The 17878-nt window shown below is 39.2% G+C and overlaps 1 protein-coding gene across 7 annotated transcripts in view; it reads right to left on the bottom strand.

Annotated features, from left to right (window-relative positions):
* cnih3 (cornichon family AMPA receptor auxiliary protein 3) overlaps positions 1-17878 on the bottom strand; it is a 64796-nt gene that overhangs the window by 11038 nt on the left and 35880 nt on the right. Inside the window, exons 4-7 of one of the 7 annotated variants that reach the window (XR_013654037.1) lie at positions 7248-7360; positions 4256-4399; positions 3716-3771; positions 1646-1676 (exon numbers count right to left, since the gene is read on the bottom strand). Coding sequence is in view for 4 of the 7 variants with exons in the window: in XM_011491715.4 (XP_011490017.1) it covers positions 3741-3771; positions 4256-4402; positions 7248-7360 (291 nt within the window). In the remaining 3 variants the exon portion in view is untranslated. Of the gene's footprint in view, positions 1-1628; positions 1677-3715; positions 3772-4255; positions 4403-7247; positions 7361-17878 lie in introns of all 7 variants that reach the window. The other 6 variants (XR_013654036.1, XR_002293168.3, XM_020714519.3 and 3 more) reach the window with 6 other exon arrangements.

Genomic DNA, 17878 nt, shown 5'->3' on the forward strand with positions numbered 1-17878 from the left:
CAAACATTCCATTTTCATGCTCCGGAAAGACAGAGGAGAATCAAGGTTGGGCTGCCTCAGTGCAGCACACAGGCTGATGCATTTAACAACATGCTTCAGATCAAGCAATGAAAGAAAACCTGTTTTCATCTTGCAAGGAGTGAAAGTTTTTGTTATTGGGAAGGACAAGGAGGGTGAAAGGTTGAGGAGTCACAATCCGAGCAGGTCTGAGGAGGGGGAGCCGATGACAGACAGTGCTGTAGAAGCCCATTATTGACGCCTCCACTCCTGTTTTTCCAGATTTATTAGGGAAAGGTGAACTCCATGCTGTTGGGAGTCAGCACTTCTGTTTTGCTGCACGCAGGTGGATCAAATGACAGGTTAGATTCAGCCCAGTGAGAAAAGTGTGTTCATCTGTGCCTGATAGAGCATGCTTAGTTCTGTTCTGTGTTTACAGTGCTTAAAGACAAGGGTCAGTGAATGTGAGCTTTGTTTTGAGGGTTAACATAATGCAGGTGAGTTGGTTTCTGGAAAAGAGCACATCAAGCACAGGTGCAAAAAACACATACAAGCCCCGCCCAGAAATGAAAGAAGGCTTCAGGCTGCTTCACTTCCAGTGAAACCAGAACCATGGCTTCCAAATGCCATTTTCTTTTAATTTAAGGAGTTTTTATTTGGAATAAATAGAAAACCAAAAAAAGTAAAGCAATGTCAATTAGTTTTTTTCTTAAGTTGTAAGAATCATTCATAATAATAGGAAAAAAATTAGCCTCCTAAAACTCTGATGCTATGTTCACACCGAGCATGTGACTCATGTTCAATAATGTGCTTTTAGCATATAGTGTTCACACTGGACTGCCGCTACCTGATACTAGTGGGTGTTTACCATCTACAGTTGGAATAGGCTTGATGCGAAATGTCGGAGCGGTTCAAATATTGTGAATCTTGTTGGGTTGGTTTTTTTTTTTCAGTTTTATTCCGATATATGAAAGATTTCATATAATTCCGCCCGGGCACAAACCACAATTATTAATTTCTCCTCCATGATCAATTTTCAAATGTTTAGCATGTTTGTTAATTAATGGAGACTTTATCCATTCGTCATGACCAAATCTGAGTCCCTGATTGGTCAAAGTTCAACCTTGTTTCTCTTTTCAGTGTGTGCGTATTTAGTATGTAGAGCCTAAAAAAAATAGTAAAAACTTGTGTACTGCTTAGACACATGTTTATTTAGGCTGAATTCCAAATTCTTCCCCTACTCCGACAGTCATGGAAAAATTTGTGTCTTTGAATCCGAACGTTAATCCCACTCGATGACATCATCAATCGTTAGCGTAGAGCTGCTCCTGCTCGGAAAATCCATAACAACACAAGTTTTATAACCTTAAAAAAGGTCTTCCTAAAACAAATAGTCATTAAAATATAAACTATTTCAGACAACCCTTTCCCTCCAAATGCCCTTACAATTGGAGAGGAAGGGAGAAGCCGTAGGGGTAGTGGAAGAATTCGGATTCTGCCACAGACTTTTATCGGAAGTGGTCGGTAGAATGCATCTTGCTGAGGGCGGTGTGAACGTAGCTTCAAAGAAATTGTAACAAACTGGAAATGTTTGATTAACCACACAGAATTGGAAGTGAATGCACCATCACCTGGAACAGCAGAATACCTTCCTCCTGCCGTTGCTGGCACCATGGGGTCTGTAAAGCAGCACGGTCCAGTATGAGCCGGAGTGGGGCGGGATGGTGTGAGATGAAGAAGCGAGATGGTTTCAGTTCAAGCTGAGCACTTATTTCACAACCATGGATAAGCAGTGCCCATAGCAAAAACAGCAGCTAGGAAGACGCTTTACTTTGCTGAACTTATTTGTTGCATTTAAACTTAATAAAAAACTAAACCCACTTCTTTAATTAAAATTTTACATTTTTAAATTTGAAGTTATTTTCTTTGACAATGGTGATGCTAAAATTAGCTAAATACAACCTCAAATGAAAACCAACCTTTATCTATGTCTGCAACAAATCTAACTAGATAGCTAGGTATTAAGTAAACATCTCTCAAAACGGAATGCTAATTAACACAAACCTTTTGTATTTAAAGCTTTACTGCATTTAAAATTGCGTTTTTTTTTTCATGTTGTAGACCAATTCCTACTCCTAAAAATGTCATTAATTTAGTTTTATAAAAAAATGTTGGGATATATTAAGCTTTTCTTCGGTCTAATGATGGCGCCTACTGCACTATAGGACTGACTACATTTTACCGCCTTGTCTCTATCAGTGAGACAGACATTTGTACACAAAGGTTTTTTATTCAACACTTTATGGTGGTAAACTGTTGAATTTGGGTGCAAAACAGCTTTGTTCAGCTTCAGAATTTGTTGTAAATACGCCAATAGTGTAAGCACTCAAAGAGTTACGGTAGTTTGAAGAGCGTGTTATTTCCTATCACCGGCGTCACTGGTATTTATTTGAGGTTGAATCTGCCTATTTCATAGGGTGCTGTTTTTTAAAGACTTTATGCATTAATTTTTATTAAACTGTAATTAACAAACAAGCATTGATGTGGATAGAGAGATTTTCTTCATTAAAATAGAAGCACTTGGCATTGAAATGGATGCACTACAAATGAAAATCATAAATTGCTTGCTCAGCTTTATTGCTTCATAGAAGAACAACTTTGTGTAACACCGTGCCAGGAGGGAGCCCTCAAGCGCCACAACTTATTTGTGATGGTTGTCAAATTTAAAAAAAAACTTGGACGAATGTTTATTTCTCAGAATCTCATTATTCTTATCAAATGCTGAAATGACTGAGTTTAAAACGCAGCTATAAAACACAGACTAACATTAGTACAGCATTTGTGTAGCTCAGACTTTAACTTTAAAAAAGTCTGTAAATTTACCATATTGGCCCAGATATAAAACAACTGAGAATAAAAGAAAACCCCTTCCGTTAAATTTAGAAAATGTGTTTGAAAACCTTTTTTGTTAGTTTGATTAAACTGGTAAATATGTGTCTATTACAGTACATACAAATATGCTTTCCTTTAAATCCTAAAAACCAAGAGATGTTTATCCATAGATTCAGAACTAAAAAAATCGTGTTATGATGAACGTTTACTCTGGACCACATAAGAGGCAGCTAACTTTAATGGCTAGGCTGGGTTGGGCTCTCCCACCATCTTCCACTGGTGAAGGAGGGCACTTACAGCGGGGTATTTAGGCCTCACCAGAGAGACAAAACCCTCAAACTCTAGTCTACCTGAAAACAAAAAGTTTCCATCTGGTCGCTCATACAACCAGTTTACATACATTTCAAGTAGGAATTTCAAAAACAGCTCAGTCTGAATTGGAAAAAGTTGTTTAAAAGAATCAATTTTGACTTAGCAGTAAAAATGAATTATCCTATAAACAAGATACTCCTATGAAAATGTATGGGACTGCATGGATTTCCTTTTTTTTGTCCTGGTCCATAACTACCAGCAGCCTGTGCATCTCCTAGCATTTCATCCCAATTTATTCTATTCAGTTCGAAGCAAACCAAAGTAGATTTTGGCATCACCCAGACCATTATAAAGGCTGTAGCTCATATATTTTGCTCATTCTGGGATTGAAACAATTAAGATTTTAGAACACTTAAAGAACACACTGTCTTATATTGGGACCAATACAGACTAAAACCCTTTAAAATCTCTTACTACAAAAACAAGAACAAAGCAAAAAGTATAAGGGTTGTACCTTTAAATGTTTCCATTGATTAGACCTAATAGAGGGATATGTCCAGGTTCCAAACACTGCAGCACCCACAAGACGCACGGGACAGGAATCCAGAGAGATTACAGTTGGACAGGGATAGGAAAGCTCTGACTGTTGCTGTTACATAACAGTGAAAAATTCTTGCAAGAAGCAGGTGAGCATTGGAGAATCCCAGGTAATTCAAAGTGAAGGCATTGGAACAAAAACATTCTTGAGCAATAAAATGTAGCAAACATCTCTTACAATCTGTTGGCTGGACCTTTACTGGTGGTGCTCGCCAATGAAGTAAAGAATCAAGTTCTCCTAATATCACATGCATCTAACGACTACAGTATACTCAAGAGTTAGCATGTGATTGACAGAGAAATTGTTACTTTATTCAATGATTTGCACACACTTTGCTACAAAACTGAAAAGAAAAAAATCTAAATTCAATTGAAAACATAAAATTTCTACAAAAAAATAAGATTTTCTCTACAGAAAATCCAATGATTTCCCCACGCCTTGTAGCTCCGCACTTACCAGTAGAGATAGTAGAAGAAGGAGAGGACAAAGAAGGAAAGCTTGCACCAGGCCTCCTTCAGGCAGAACTTGAGCGTGTCACCATTCATCACAGATGCGGGGTCGTACAGCAGCTCCTTGGTGTCCGTTGGGGAATGAAAGTACCTGCCACAAGGGGCAAAAAAACCACACCCCGGGTAGTTGACCCGTTCCAGACCACAGACAATGGGAGATAGTTGAGGGAGGTTATGGGAGGAAGAAGACAGCGCGGGTAAAAATGGCTTGTTAGGCCGGGACACCATCATGCAGAAGACGTGTGTAACGCTGGTCGATTGGAATCGACTTTTTAATAAGATAGCCTCCAAATCTAGCACACATATCACTGGGGGAAAATGGCACATCTGATCTAGGTAATCAGCACAAAGGGCAAACTTTTGTTTTTCTCCATGTGGATGGGGGCAAAAAAAATGTTTCCTAGAAATCACACACTCAAAAAGTCATGAGGAATTGTATTATGTGCAAGCAATGTGAGTTCAAAGCAGTCTATGTGATGCTAAAACCATAAATTAGGGTAACGCTTTTTCTGCTTTACTGTTATGGCAAGAACTGGCACAGTTATAGCATCCTTTGTACTTTGGTAAATCAGATGGCAACCTGGACGAGGGAAACAAAGACGTACATGGATCTAGTCGCCTGCAAGTGAACGCATCAGCATAGAGTGGAGTAGAGAGCTTGTGGCCAACCGATTGTAGGCCCTACCTCACTGCTACGGCCTTTTGCTTCACTTTAAGTTCTGTTTGGTTGGAATTTAGTAATTTGTAAATATATTTGTATGGAGACAATTCTTTTGGTGTTTTGTTAATTTACAATGGGCAAAAACATTTTCTTTGATGTTATGCTCCTCTACGGCCCCTAGACTTAAAAAGGGGCTTAACATAAACATTCAGAAGATAGATTTTAAGTTTAAATTTCTTTATGTTTTTATGTTATAAGAAATGTTATAATGTAATGGAACTTCTTGCAAAGATTTGATCGTTAAATGTTTCTACTGGAAATTGGATAGTACGTGGGAAATTGTAAAACTCTCCATGACTTCCCAACACCAAATTTCTCACTTTCAGAACATTTTGAAGCAGAAGTGTAGAAGCACTCTGCCTCTCTCTGCTTTCATTTGAACTCCCTTTAATATCACCCCTAAACAAGCCAAATTACACACTTCTGAGAGGACTGAATCTCATTCATACATTGAGTTCCAAGTCTTCTCTGCTGGATCTGTCTACCGTCTTTCATCATGGCGTTACTTCCCTTACACTTGCCCCCCAATCTCTTTCTGCCTCGTCTCCTGTCTTCTTATCTCTCATCTGCTGCATCTGTAGCCAGTGGGCATCTGGCACAGTCTGCACTTAATGAGACAGCAAGATGCTCTGTACTCTCTGACCAAATAACAGCGCACAAAGATAGAGAAAGTGGGGGAAAAAACCTGAACATTACCAGTTTGGCTTCATAGGCATTATAGTAGTGTGCAAAGAGACACAAAAATATAGGTATTACAAGCCTTAACAAGGAAGCAATTACTGTTTTTTAGGTGCTAGCTTTATACCATTGAATGACACTTGTTCCAAAATTGATTCAATGAAACATGCCTGTGCAGATTCTCAGTCATTCAGGTCATTATAAAAGGAAAGGTTCTAAAAAAGCTTGTTTTAAAAATGAAATTTTTAGAACTTTTCATTTGATGCAATGGAACGTTATGAAATAAATCTTTAAATTGTATTTGTGTGAAGTTGCTGTGCAATAAGACCTCACCATTGGGAAGGAGTTGATGGAAATGTGTATGTTAGAAGATGTTAACATTTATCGTTGTTACTTTATGAAGATACAATTACCCAAAGTGCCTGAATTATTTAAATTTCCAATGGGATTGTTTTTAATTCTACACTTTAGCCTTAAAGACACAGAGCACTGACTGTATATGGGAACTAGACTAAGAAACCCCTCAAGTTAGATACTTGAACAACTTGAATCTCAATAAATGTATGTGGCTTCCATGAACGTTCCAAACATTTCACAGATTTTCGGGTAGCCCACTTTCAAGTGGTAGGGGTGTGGAGTTCCAACAAGCTCGCTTCTGATTGGCTAGAGTGGTTGCCATTGAAATGTTGGCCCAGACTAACTCAGACCAATCACTGCTTACTGACGTTGTCTGGCTCCAACAAGGCGTTGTCCATATTGCGAAAAAAGCTGGAAGAAGGCCATTTTCTATGTGATGTCACACCCACTTGGTTCAATTACATTATTCAATCAATGACACCGAGGTAGAGGGTAAAGAGGAAGTGTTGGTGAAGGATAACGAGAAAGAAATGATATTGGGCTAAACTGTGCAACAAAAAAACCCTCATACATTCATGTTTTGTGACATTTTTGGACATGGCATGGACCTGTTACATAAGTAGATACACCTGTTTTCCTGAATGTTGCTAAACAATGCACCTCTCCTGCTAGGAATGAGTAGTTCAGGCTGGCAAGTAAATAGTTTTGTGCCCATTGGTACCAACTCAGCATGGTTTTAATACCCAAACTCTCATCTTCTAACTGCTGCCTTCATTGCAACAATGTTAAAGATGTGTAATTGGTTTCTTCAAAATAATGTGGTCAGTCCTCTCCAACTGCCTCCTGTGTCCACATGTCCATCCATCAATGCATACCTGCCCAACCCTGACACCCTTTCTGCCTTACAGATCTCTTTGAAATGTGTTTTGCTAATTTCCTGTATTGTGTGTTTTCACATTCTGATTGCCTGAACACATGATTTAGGTATTCAACAAGAAGGCCAGGAAAAGCTAGAAAACAGGGTGGAAGATCCCAAAGGCCATGGTTGGGCAGGCTGTAGTAAGGGGTCTTTGATGTGTGACAAAAGTTGATATTCGTTGATAATGTCTTGTGTTGATATTGTGTCAATTTCAAGCAAATGTATGAGAAATGCATCCACTATTAGTTTAAATTTAATAGTTACCTCCATGTGTTGTAAAAGAGGAGGGGGATGTTGAGCCCAACGGTCAGCCACTCCTGTGCGCACAGGAACATGATGCAGAAAAGCCCATGGATCGAGTACTCTGGCAGCACCAACTATAAGACAAGAAGAGACACCAAACAGCTGAATTAGTCACAGGGGGATGCCAAGTCACCAGTGCTTTTATTTTGTTGTCTAAGGCCTATTTTTCTGTACATATGACACAGAGGATAATCCTAACACATGCAGTACACCTTTTGTAACAGACTAGACTCAGCTGTGATGGCGAGGAAATAAACTACCAAGCTTTAGGAAACCCTTGATCCCCTGTGGGAGGCAGTTTCCCCATAACTTTCAAGAAGCAAACAGAAAAAATACTCCCACCAAAAGTCTCTTTTATTTTTCTTTTTCACAATGACAAATAAAATTATTGTCATATTAACAGTTGTGATAAATTCTTTCCTCTTGATGTGTGGATTCTACTCAAAACTCCATCTTATAATAGTATAGTGTTAAAAATATGAAACAAAGACAAGCATGATTGAAGTTGGATTACTAAACATGTTTTGAGTGTTGTTCAAGAGCTATACAGTTGTCCCATGCACTAGTTAGGTTTCATTAACAAAGGATATGTTTCAGAAAACATCACATTTGTGCATTCCGAGCTTCCGTGATCAAATATCTCACCTACACATGTAGCTACACCAGTATTTACAGTTTTTTTTTTGTTTTTTTTACAATGCATGGTTATTGACGGACGTTGACAGTTAAACCAGGTTGAACTTTGACCATCAGGGTCTGAGATTTGATAGTGACGTATAGACAGTGTTTGGGGTTAAGGATTTCAGAGTAACAAATTACTGTAATTTAATTAATGTGTCAGTAACTGAGTAATTTAATAAAATTACATTCCAAATTTTGGTAATTAATTACAATTACTAGACTATAGAAACCCTTGTTGCTTCATTACTTAGGTTTTGTAGGCGCTGACATTATCTGTAGAAGCAAGTTTGAACGGATCATCTGGTAAGTATACAGGCTGATGAACATCAAGAACCAGGGTTGGGCAGGCCTGGTCTAAGCAATAGTTCACAAGGTTATTTAAACTCTACTACAAGAAAACAATCCACTACTGTAGACTTGCGTGTACCTGCAACTGCAGGAGTTGTCATATTGAAAGAAAAACTGTCAAGTTGCTCAACCACCATCGTTAGACTGCTGTAAAAGTTGCTTGTGGTGCAAAACCCTCTGAACACCTCAACAATGCAAATGTCTGCCCTAAACCAGCTTTTTTTCTAGGTGCTTCAGTTAACATTATGCACAAAGAAAAGCCACTTCGCAGCTCATGTATATTTAACAGCACACAGTCAACACATTATGTTGTCACACCGGACAGGCTGGCCTTGAACAATACGGCACATGCAACCAGCAAGACGGCAACACTCCTGATGCATTATTCACATGAGTACATGTGTCCTGATGGCAAAAAGCACATTTGAACTCAAGAGCTTTTGGACTGCTGGAGAAAAATGCAGCTATAACAAAATCTATTCATTTACTTGTACACACATTTAAAAACACACACACACTTTTCTCCTTAGATGGCATGCAAACACCATTAAAGTTTTGAAAGTCCTAATGCACATGGTGTTAAAACGGTTGTTAAAATACATACTTTGTGGTCGCAAATGGAGTCCCAACAAAAAGTTGCATTTACTTTTTAAGTGGGATCAACAGTTTAAATTGAAATAGTTTTCAGAAAGACATGTTTTATTTTAGTTAAGCTACAAACCATCAGTTCACAATCCAGTCTCAACGGACTTTGCAAAAAGTTGAAAAAGAGATCATCTAGTCATGATAAAAAAATACAAATGTTTACACGTTAGTTTAATGTAGAAAACACCAATGAAATGCTAAGAATGACATGAATGTACTGCAGCTTCAACTTTAGCATGTTACCGAAAAAAGAAAAAAAACGGACTAATCTCAACATTGTAAATCTTAATGGACAGATACAACTTAATATAACTTTTGACTAACTCAGACAACACATAGTCAAAACTGGAAAATGATTAAGGACTACCTGACTGCTCTCTGTGTCCGATTGTAAGCAAAAACATTGACTATTTAATTATTATCATTTTTTCAAACAAAACTATATTTTTTTTAGTAAGCATCATGCTTCTTGATCATAAATAGGGGTTTGTTATTGATAACAAGTACTGTAAGTTTGCAGCTGGGACAACAGAAAACTCAAACTAAAATCAGAGATGATTTAAAACTAGAAAAACATCAAAGCATTTTGTTTTTAGTTTTTTTTGGTTTCCCTACAAAAGACACTGAATCTTGAATATGGAAATCATTTCATAACTGTGGGTGTGAGTGTCTTTGTGTGCATGTGCGTGTGTGCACAGAGAGGACCCATCTGGGACTCTGCCCAATGAATTGTAACTGCTTTTCTGGCTGGGGGGCTAGGGGTCCCCCCGTACTACCATCTGATTCATTCATGAAGGACAACACCGCAAGATGTAAACAATACATTTCTGATGGTTTGCTCCGTCATGTGACCACAGTTGATGCAGGAGAAACACACAGACATGCTTTACAGACAAACAAAAAAAAAAATACTGATTGTATTACATGCAGGATTTTTACTTTTTATTTTTAATCGCTTTATCAACCTATGTCCTTTCATATTTATATTGGTAAAACTAAAATGTAATCTTAAATACACAAAAAAACTTTTTAAACACAAAAGTTGCCTGACTAAGGGAGGCTGATGACCCCATTTGGAGCTATTGAAGTATAAAAAGTGAAATATTAAAATTGGTCCGTTAGTCTGCCACCAGAGCCCCCTGCAACGTCAAGCATTTCTGCATGAATTATGCATGAAGTAAATATTACAATACTTCCTGGTCAGAAGGAGAGGAATATAATTTTCTGGCTAGATGAGGCATAGAGGATATATGGAAATGTTAAAAGAAACCCATCGGTAGCAGTCACCGTTTAAGCAGATGAGGTAGCATTGCCTCACATGAATAACTAGTTTTAAAAATAAGCATTGGTTTCAAATAAAATACCTTTTTGTAGCAATATTTTAACCGATTCAGTGTTTATTTTGGCACATTTTTGCCATATTTGAAACCATACCCATCAGATAACTCTGGAGGTTTTCTTTCGTGCTCTGAATGGTAATATTTTCACATCTCTACAAAATAATAGTGGTGGCACAAATACCATAAAAAATAAATAGTTTTCAATTTCCAAATTAATTTTCCTAATTTGAACCCATTATAAATAGCCTGCTTGTTAGGCAGCTGAAATTCTTCAACTGTAGGCTACTTACCCAACTTTTGACTACAAGAATGTAGTTGTGAAAGAACATGCTAATTAACTAGCTCAGTGTGCAAAAACAGGTGTTTACGCATTTGTAGTCCAACAAATGTAATTAAAATTGTTCAAACCAATAGAGGTGTGATGTTACGATTACAAATCAGGATTACCTGAGGTAGCAAGAAAGTGCATGTTGTATTTGCTTTTTAAGCTTTCAGCTAAAATATCTAAAAAGAGCATAAAACTTTAAAATTACTGTGTTTTTTTTCTTCCGCGTACTTCAGTTTCCTTCCACAGTCCAAAGACATGCTTCTTGGTGACTTTTTTGCCATTTTGCTGTGACTGTAAAGCTCTTTGGGCCTTAAGAGAAGGTAGTAAAGCTCTATACAAGTATATAACATTTACAATTTTTCAAATGAGTGTCCAAAATCCTCTATAGCTAAATGAGTCGATCTAGTGTAAGTATGCATTTTTTACAGTCTACTTCATTCCTTTAGGTTTAAAAGAAAGTTGCAACCCGAATTACTTTTTAATGTCTGTAATGGATGTGAAATAGTATCACATTCATGGAGGTTAAACAAGTAAGCAAGAAAAAAATAACATGTAAAACAAAAGAGAAAACTCTGAAAATTACAATGAACTACAACAGTTAAATTGGGGTGGATACAAAACATTTAAGGAATGTGACCTCTATTCCTTTACATAAAAGTGCATTAACATAAAAAACTTGTGCATTTCATGTCCTTTTTTTGGCTCCCGTCAAAGCGTTTTGTTTATTTCAAATGCTGTGTCATCATCCAGCCTTTTCTGGTGTAAACATCCAAACATAACATGCTCACACGTTCAGCAGATGAGATGGAGGCCTGCACTCGCTCAGTGACAGTTGTTCCTCACCCTCCAGGGATTTTATGCAAGCTTGACTCCTGTATTAACCCCACAGAAAGAGTAAAATCCCTCACAATGATGCAAGAAACAGCAAATTACAGCAGCGTACCTAGATTATCCGAACGGAAAGCTCCATTTAAAACGCCTTTTTGTATATGGCTTAATGAGATTAAACCTCTGTGGCCTGATGCAATAAACTAAGTAGAATTGGTTCTCTGTGGCTGTTTTTAGAAAACCTTTATTTTTACTTTTGGCTTTTAACACAAGGGAAACATTTTCACTTTCAAGCTTGTCTTTTTAATGCTTACAAAGATTGAAAACCTTTTGTTTAGACATACTTTACCAGATCTTAACTTATCTTATTTATCAAGACCTTTCGAAGGTTTTAAAATGCTTTTGTGGAACTCCTTGTTTTCTTTTTATACAATTTCTTATGTAAAAATGACGGCTGCATGGACAGATCATTTTACTACTTTCTAATGATTTTCTTCTCTTTTCCTATTTTTAGGCAATAAGTTTTTGCAGCATAAAGTGCTTAAAACAAATCGAAGTTTTGCATTCAAAATAAATAATATTTTATACAACAATTTTCCAAAAAAAGTATTCATTTAATTTACTCGGTTTGATTTCTATTTTCTTACATATAGCACATGTGTCTTAGGAAATTCATAAAAGTCCAATAAAAATGTTGGAAAAGTTGGCTAAGTCTGACAAAACTGTCTCCCCATGGCATACAACGGTGCTTCATGTAGAGATTGTCATTCTGCATGTTCAGGAAGATGGTTCCTTACAATTTTATGAGACTTGAACGATGACAATGTGCATATTTTTGTTGTTGTATTAATTCTCCAAAAACCTCTTTCAGCATGCGGAGGATCCGCTTTTTAATTGATCTTTTTTGTCCAGCTTGTATTTTCCTCTCCTCCCCGGGGCTCCTTCTTCCTCTCATTACATCTGTGCTGAGGCAAACACCTTCACCTTTGACTGCAAATCACCCCCCAGCACTGAAAATGAGGGCTCCGGCCCACGCTCCTTTCAAAACCCAAGCCAAAGCTGACAGCTGTGTCGAGGCTCGCCCTCAACCTCTTCAGGTCCAATTAACGAGGGTCCACCCACCAGAACGCCTGGCCTTGCCTCTAAAAGGAAAGCCGGGGAGCTTTTCAGATGTGACTTTTCAGCCTTTTCTGCTGGGAGGGACATGGGGTATGAGCGCTGGGTCACCGAGCAACACTCTCAGCTAATGAGAGACTTTTTTTTTTAGAAATAAAAACAGCAAAACAAGAATGAGACAGAGATTGGCCACGGCGGAGCGGTGACAACCCGGCTCTCCATTTCACCACGCTCACTCTGGCTCGGTGACTCACCTGGTTGTGCAGCTCCCTGAATAAAAGCCCAGATATTCACCCAGATTCCTGCTGGCTTTGATTCGGATGACTCTCTTAAGCCGCCTTCAGAGCTGTCATTGTTAAAAGCAGCTAGAATCACCACTTTTCCCCGACTGCTGAGGTTGGAAAATTTGTTTTTTTGGGATTTTCAGTCAGAAAGAGCAAAAAAAGTCAAAGAGGACACAAGTAGTGACCACAGCCATAAACGAACCATTACATGCATAGTAAAAGCTCAAGGTGGCATTTAAACATTAAAAATTTGGGTAGGTCCGTTTTTTAATTGGGTACTTTTGCATGAACCAATTATATATGGACTTACGTATTTTCACCCTAAAGCTATGTTCACATCGCCCTAGGCAACGCATGTTCAAGCGATAACTTCAGTTGAAAAGTTAATGTAAACACACAAAAATGCATGTTTTGGCCTTTGGCGTTCAAAACTCCTGCGTTCATCTGTCGCTATGCGAGTTTCTACGACCGATTTTGGGCTCTACTTCCAAAACTGAACACGCATTAAAAGTTAAACCAGATCCAACTTTGACCATTCAGGGGCGCGGATTTAGTGACCTTTAGATGGCGTCCCTTTCGAATCATAAAAGCGCCAATTCTTCAAAAATTGATCATGAAAGAGAAATCAATAATTGCGGTTTGTGCCCGGCTGAAATTATAAGACACCAAGTATTTCATATGTCGGAATGGAGCTGTGAAAGAAAAAGACTGGAGCGAGATTCACAAGACTGGCACTGCTGTGGCAGACATGCGCTAGTATTGGGTAGCGAGTGTAGTGAGATTCCAGAGTAAACCTTAGGCTAAACGCGCATTCTTGAACGTCACATCCCGGTGTGAATGTAGCATAATAGGTCTGCTTTGTAGTAAGAAACAAAAAAGATGAAAGTGTTCATTTACTAAAGGACTAAAAGAGAGAAGTACTGATGCTATTTGAACTCTTTTTCTCTGTGGTTGCAGAGGTTGCTTGTGTAACCTGCAGCGGCTCAGATTTAGTTCCTCTCAGCCTTCAAAAGACTCATTATCCAACTGTAACGAACTCCTCAGCTACAGTGTGGATGCAGCTTCTTGTCAGCATCTTCTGGACTGCAATATCTGCCTGTAATTAAAGCACTCCTCATAAAAAAAAAGAAAAGAAAAAGAAAACAAGTCATGACTTCAGGGTTCTCCTCATTTTAAAGCTTTGCTTCAGATTTCGAAAGGAAAACCTTCTTCATTTGCATCACCAAAGGCTCAGTTTACGGTGCTTGCTTATCACCCACTGCATCATGATCTAGTTCTAGCAGAGACACAGCCACTGCTGGTTTATGAACTATCTCAATTTTGTCTTTTTCCCTGCACAAACTCCAACTTGCATGGTAAAAAGAAAACCTTCTATTTGCTGTTAGAAATGTTCATAACTGAGCCTTGAAACATAAACAGTACCTAGGTGATTTAACTCAAATCCTGAATAAAAGCCAACAGACTGACCATAAACAATCCAGGTCCAAGTACGATGCGATTTCAGTGGGTTTTAAGGGTGGAACCAGCATGCACTTGCTCCCTAATGAAGAAATAAAAGGTATCAGGATTTAGAGGTGCCATTTTACCAGTATGTGTGACCTTTAAAAAGACAATCTTTCTAATGCAGCTAAGTACAAGTAATATCCAAGCCCTCACCTTCCATTTCAAAATCTGATGATAACCAACGATGCAAAAATACTGCCGTTCTCCAAATGACCTCTAGGAGGTGGTTTTTGAGGAGAGCTATTTCCCATTGACTCAATGGGAAATGTTCTGATTTTACACCAAGGATGAAAGTATTTATAGCCTAGGAATAGTTATTTTTTTCAAGTTCATTGGTTTTGTCTTCTATTCATGACCAATTAGAGCTCAAATTTGTAAATTGAGATAACGTTGTTGACCTCTGCTTGAACGAGGTTTGGTTCCCACTTTGGGATGTGTCCTTGGGCAAGAAACTGAACTTCACATTGCTCCTGGTGGTTATAGCTTGGCGCCAGTGTTCGGCAGTATGTGAATGTGTGAATGCACGGGTGAATGGAATTGTGACTGTACAGGGCTTTGGGCTATAAGGCATGACAGAAAAGCTCTATATAAGTCTACATTCTTAGACACACTATATAAGTCTACACTCTACCACTCTACTAGAGGCATCTTTCTTTGATTTTCTATGGGTATACTTATCAAAACTCTCACTTTTCCATTCCCTAACCAGTTGTCCATTATTTTAAAGCAAACTCTGGTCAATGTGCCTTTTCACACCAGGGGCCTCATTTATAAGCATTGCGTACGCACAAAAGAAGGCGTACACCACTCACTACGCAATAGTTGAGATTTATAAAAAGCAAACTTGACGGGAAAATGCAGCATCAACAACCTGGAGCTGAACACCCAGAAGACAGTGGAGATGATAGTGGACTTCAGGAAAGTCACAGCCCCCTCACCCCCTCTCACCCTGTCAGACTGTCCCATCACCCTAGTGGACTCTGTGCGTTTCCTCGGCACCACCATCACGCAGGACCTCAAGTGGGAGCCCTCCATCTGCTCTCTCCTCAAAAAGGCCCAGCAGAGGATGTACTTCCTGCGGCAGTTGAAGAAAGCCCGGCTGCCGGCCCAGATGATGGTGCAGTTCTACACGGCCATCATTGAGTCCATCCTCACCTCCTCCATCACCGTGTGGTACACTAGTGCCACAACCAGAGACATTAACAGGCTACAGCGTATTGTGCGCTCAGCAGAGAAGGTGATCGGCTGCAGCCTCCCATCTTTCCAGTAACTATATGTCTCCAGAACCCAGGGACGTGCAGGCCGGATAGCTGCCGACCCTTCTCACCCTGGACATTACCTACTGAAACTACTCCCTTCAGGCAGGAGGCTAAGGTCCATCAGGACCAGAACCTCCAGACACAAGAACAGTTTCTTTCCCTCTGCAGTCAGACTCTTAAATGCCCTGTAACCCCCCCCCCCCAAATTTCACTTCAATGTCCAATCAGTCACCAGCCCACTACCTGCACCTTGAACATTCTCAGTTTGCACTGTTTTGTCACTCCTTGCACTACTGACTCTATTTATATTTTTGTTCTGTCCATTGCGTAAAAAATTTTGTTGTTTACTGTTCTTCTGTTTTATGCTGCACATTTGCACCGAAACAAATTCCTACTCTGTGTAGCTACACAGAATATGGCAATAAAAACCTCTTGAATCTTGAATCTTGAATCTTGAAAATGTGCGGTCCTTCACGCAAGCTCTGACCTAGGCGTACGCACAAAAACGGATGAAATGTGAAACGGCGACACCGTCGGCAGATGGAAGAAACACGTGAAAGTGAAAATGACAATACTGCCTCTCAGAAATTACATGAAGACTTCACAAAGCAAGTCTTACAATTAACAGCCTACATGAACACCCGTTTGATCGATCAGCAGTGAAACAAATAAAAAAAAATCAAACGAAAATTACAACAGAAATTCAAATGAACACTTATTTGCAGAAAGAAAAATGAAATATATTCTGCAATATTGGCATGTTGTGCAATTCATCCTCATAAATAATATAGTTAACAGAACGAAATAATGTACAAAACTGATATTCTCGTTAATGTGTCCGTCTGGCGGAGCAGATAGGTGCGGGTGTGCGGACGGACGGACAGACATATTAATTGTCCACTGGGGAAAGTTGTTTTCAGAGCAAAACATTTCTTCATAAGCTATGGAATTATGGTATTCATGCATATGCCTTTAGTTTGTTTTATTTTTGATAAAACAATGTATGGCGTATGTCTCAACCATTCAGAAAGCAACAAGAAATTACATTCGCGCTGAACAATTTCCCATTTCCACGTCGATTATTACTGACATCTGTAGCTTGTCAGATGCAATAAATGGAGGGAAATAAAATGCCCCATCACAATGCGTAATGACGCACAATGGCTGATCTTGCGCTTTTAGAAGATGTGGCAAATGGAAGAATTCGGAGTGAACGCATCTTTAGACAGCAAGAAGACTTGCTGGCAAATGGGGACGACATCTGGCGCTCCGGTGCCCCGGTGCCCCGGTGCCCCCTCCTCCCGATTGAGCGCTAGAAGTTCTTTCGCCTCGACTTTGATGTCCGACCATTTTTTTTTTATTTCGTCCACGGTCCGAGGTTGTGAGGCTACAGCATTTTCGGCGCCTGCCGCCGTTTGCCACTCACGTGCCTTTTAGGCATTAGTAATGCCCACACTGTGCCCTCCAAACAACACTTTTCTCCTCTATTCCACCTCGCCAACGATAAATTCTACTTCACATTGAGTCAAGTTACGTTTTTTTCATTTCCTCTCGGTGTGTGCCATGGTTTCGCAATCAATGAATATTCATTTGTGGGCGTTTCACGGACTATTTATGGGCAACTATGGGCGTGTCATGAGTCCGCAAAAGCTGCGCTGCATTTAGAATTGGTTGTGATTTATTGAGGGAAAGATGCGTAGGATGTGCGTGCGCACGGTTTTATAAATCCGAATATTTCTGTGCGTACGCACGTCTTATGTTTCATCCGTACGCCACTTCTGACGCAAATCCTACGCAAAGTTTTATAAATGAGGCCCCAGATGTATGACCTCAAACTTCATGTATGGATGTACAGTATAACACTGTGTTGAATCCACTTTTAAAGACCGACATGTTGAGCATTGCACTGTTTTGCAGTTTTGGTGATGCTGTTGCACAACTGTTTACCAGAGCTTTGGCTAGTGACAGTCAAAAAATTCATCTTGTTCTGTTTTGGAGTCACTGCATCAAGAACTACCACACAGACAAATACTAGACATGGGCTTAAATTGTTGCATTCCTCATATCATCCACTCCTGAACTACAGCCATCGCAACTTTTTTTACCTGGACTAGTACTGTCATCAACCAGAATCAAATCTGTCCTCTTACCTGTGTTTCTCTCCACTCCTAATTTGTTGTTTTCTCATTGGTTTGCCTTCCTGTTCAGCATTTTATAGTTTAAGTCCAGTTCATATGGTTCTGACCCGGAAATGTTCTCA

The sequence above is a fragment of the Oryzias latipes genome, chromosome 24 (genome assembly GCF_053564925.1).
Source record: "Oryzias latipes strain Hd-rR chromosome 24, Olatipes_Hd-rR_3.1".
NCBI classification, from domain to species: Eukaryota; Metazoa; Chordata; class Actinopteri; order Beloniformes; family Adrianichthyidae; genus Oryzias; species Oryzias latipes.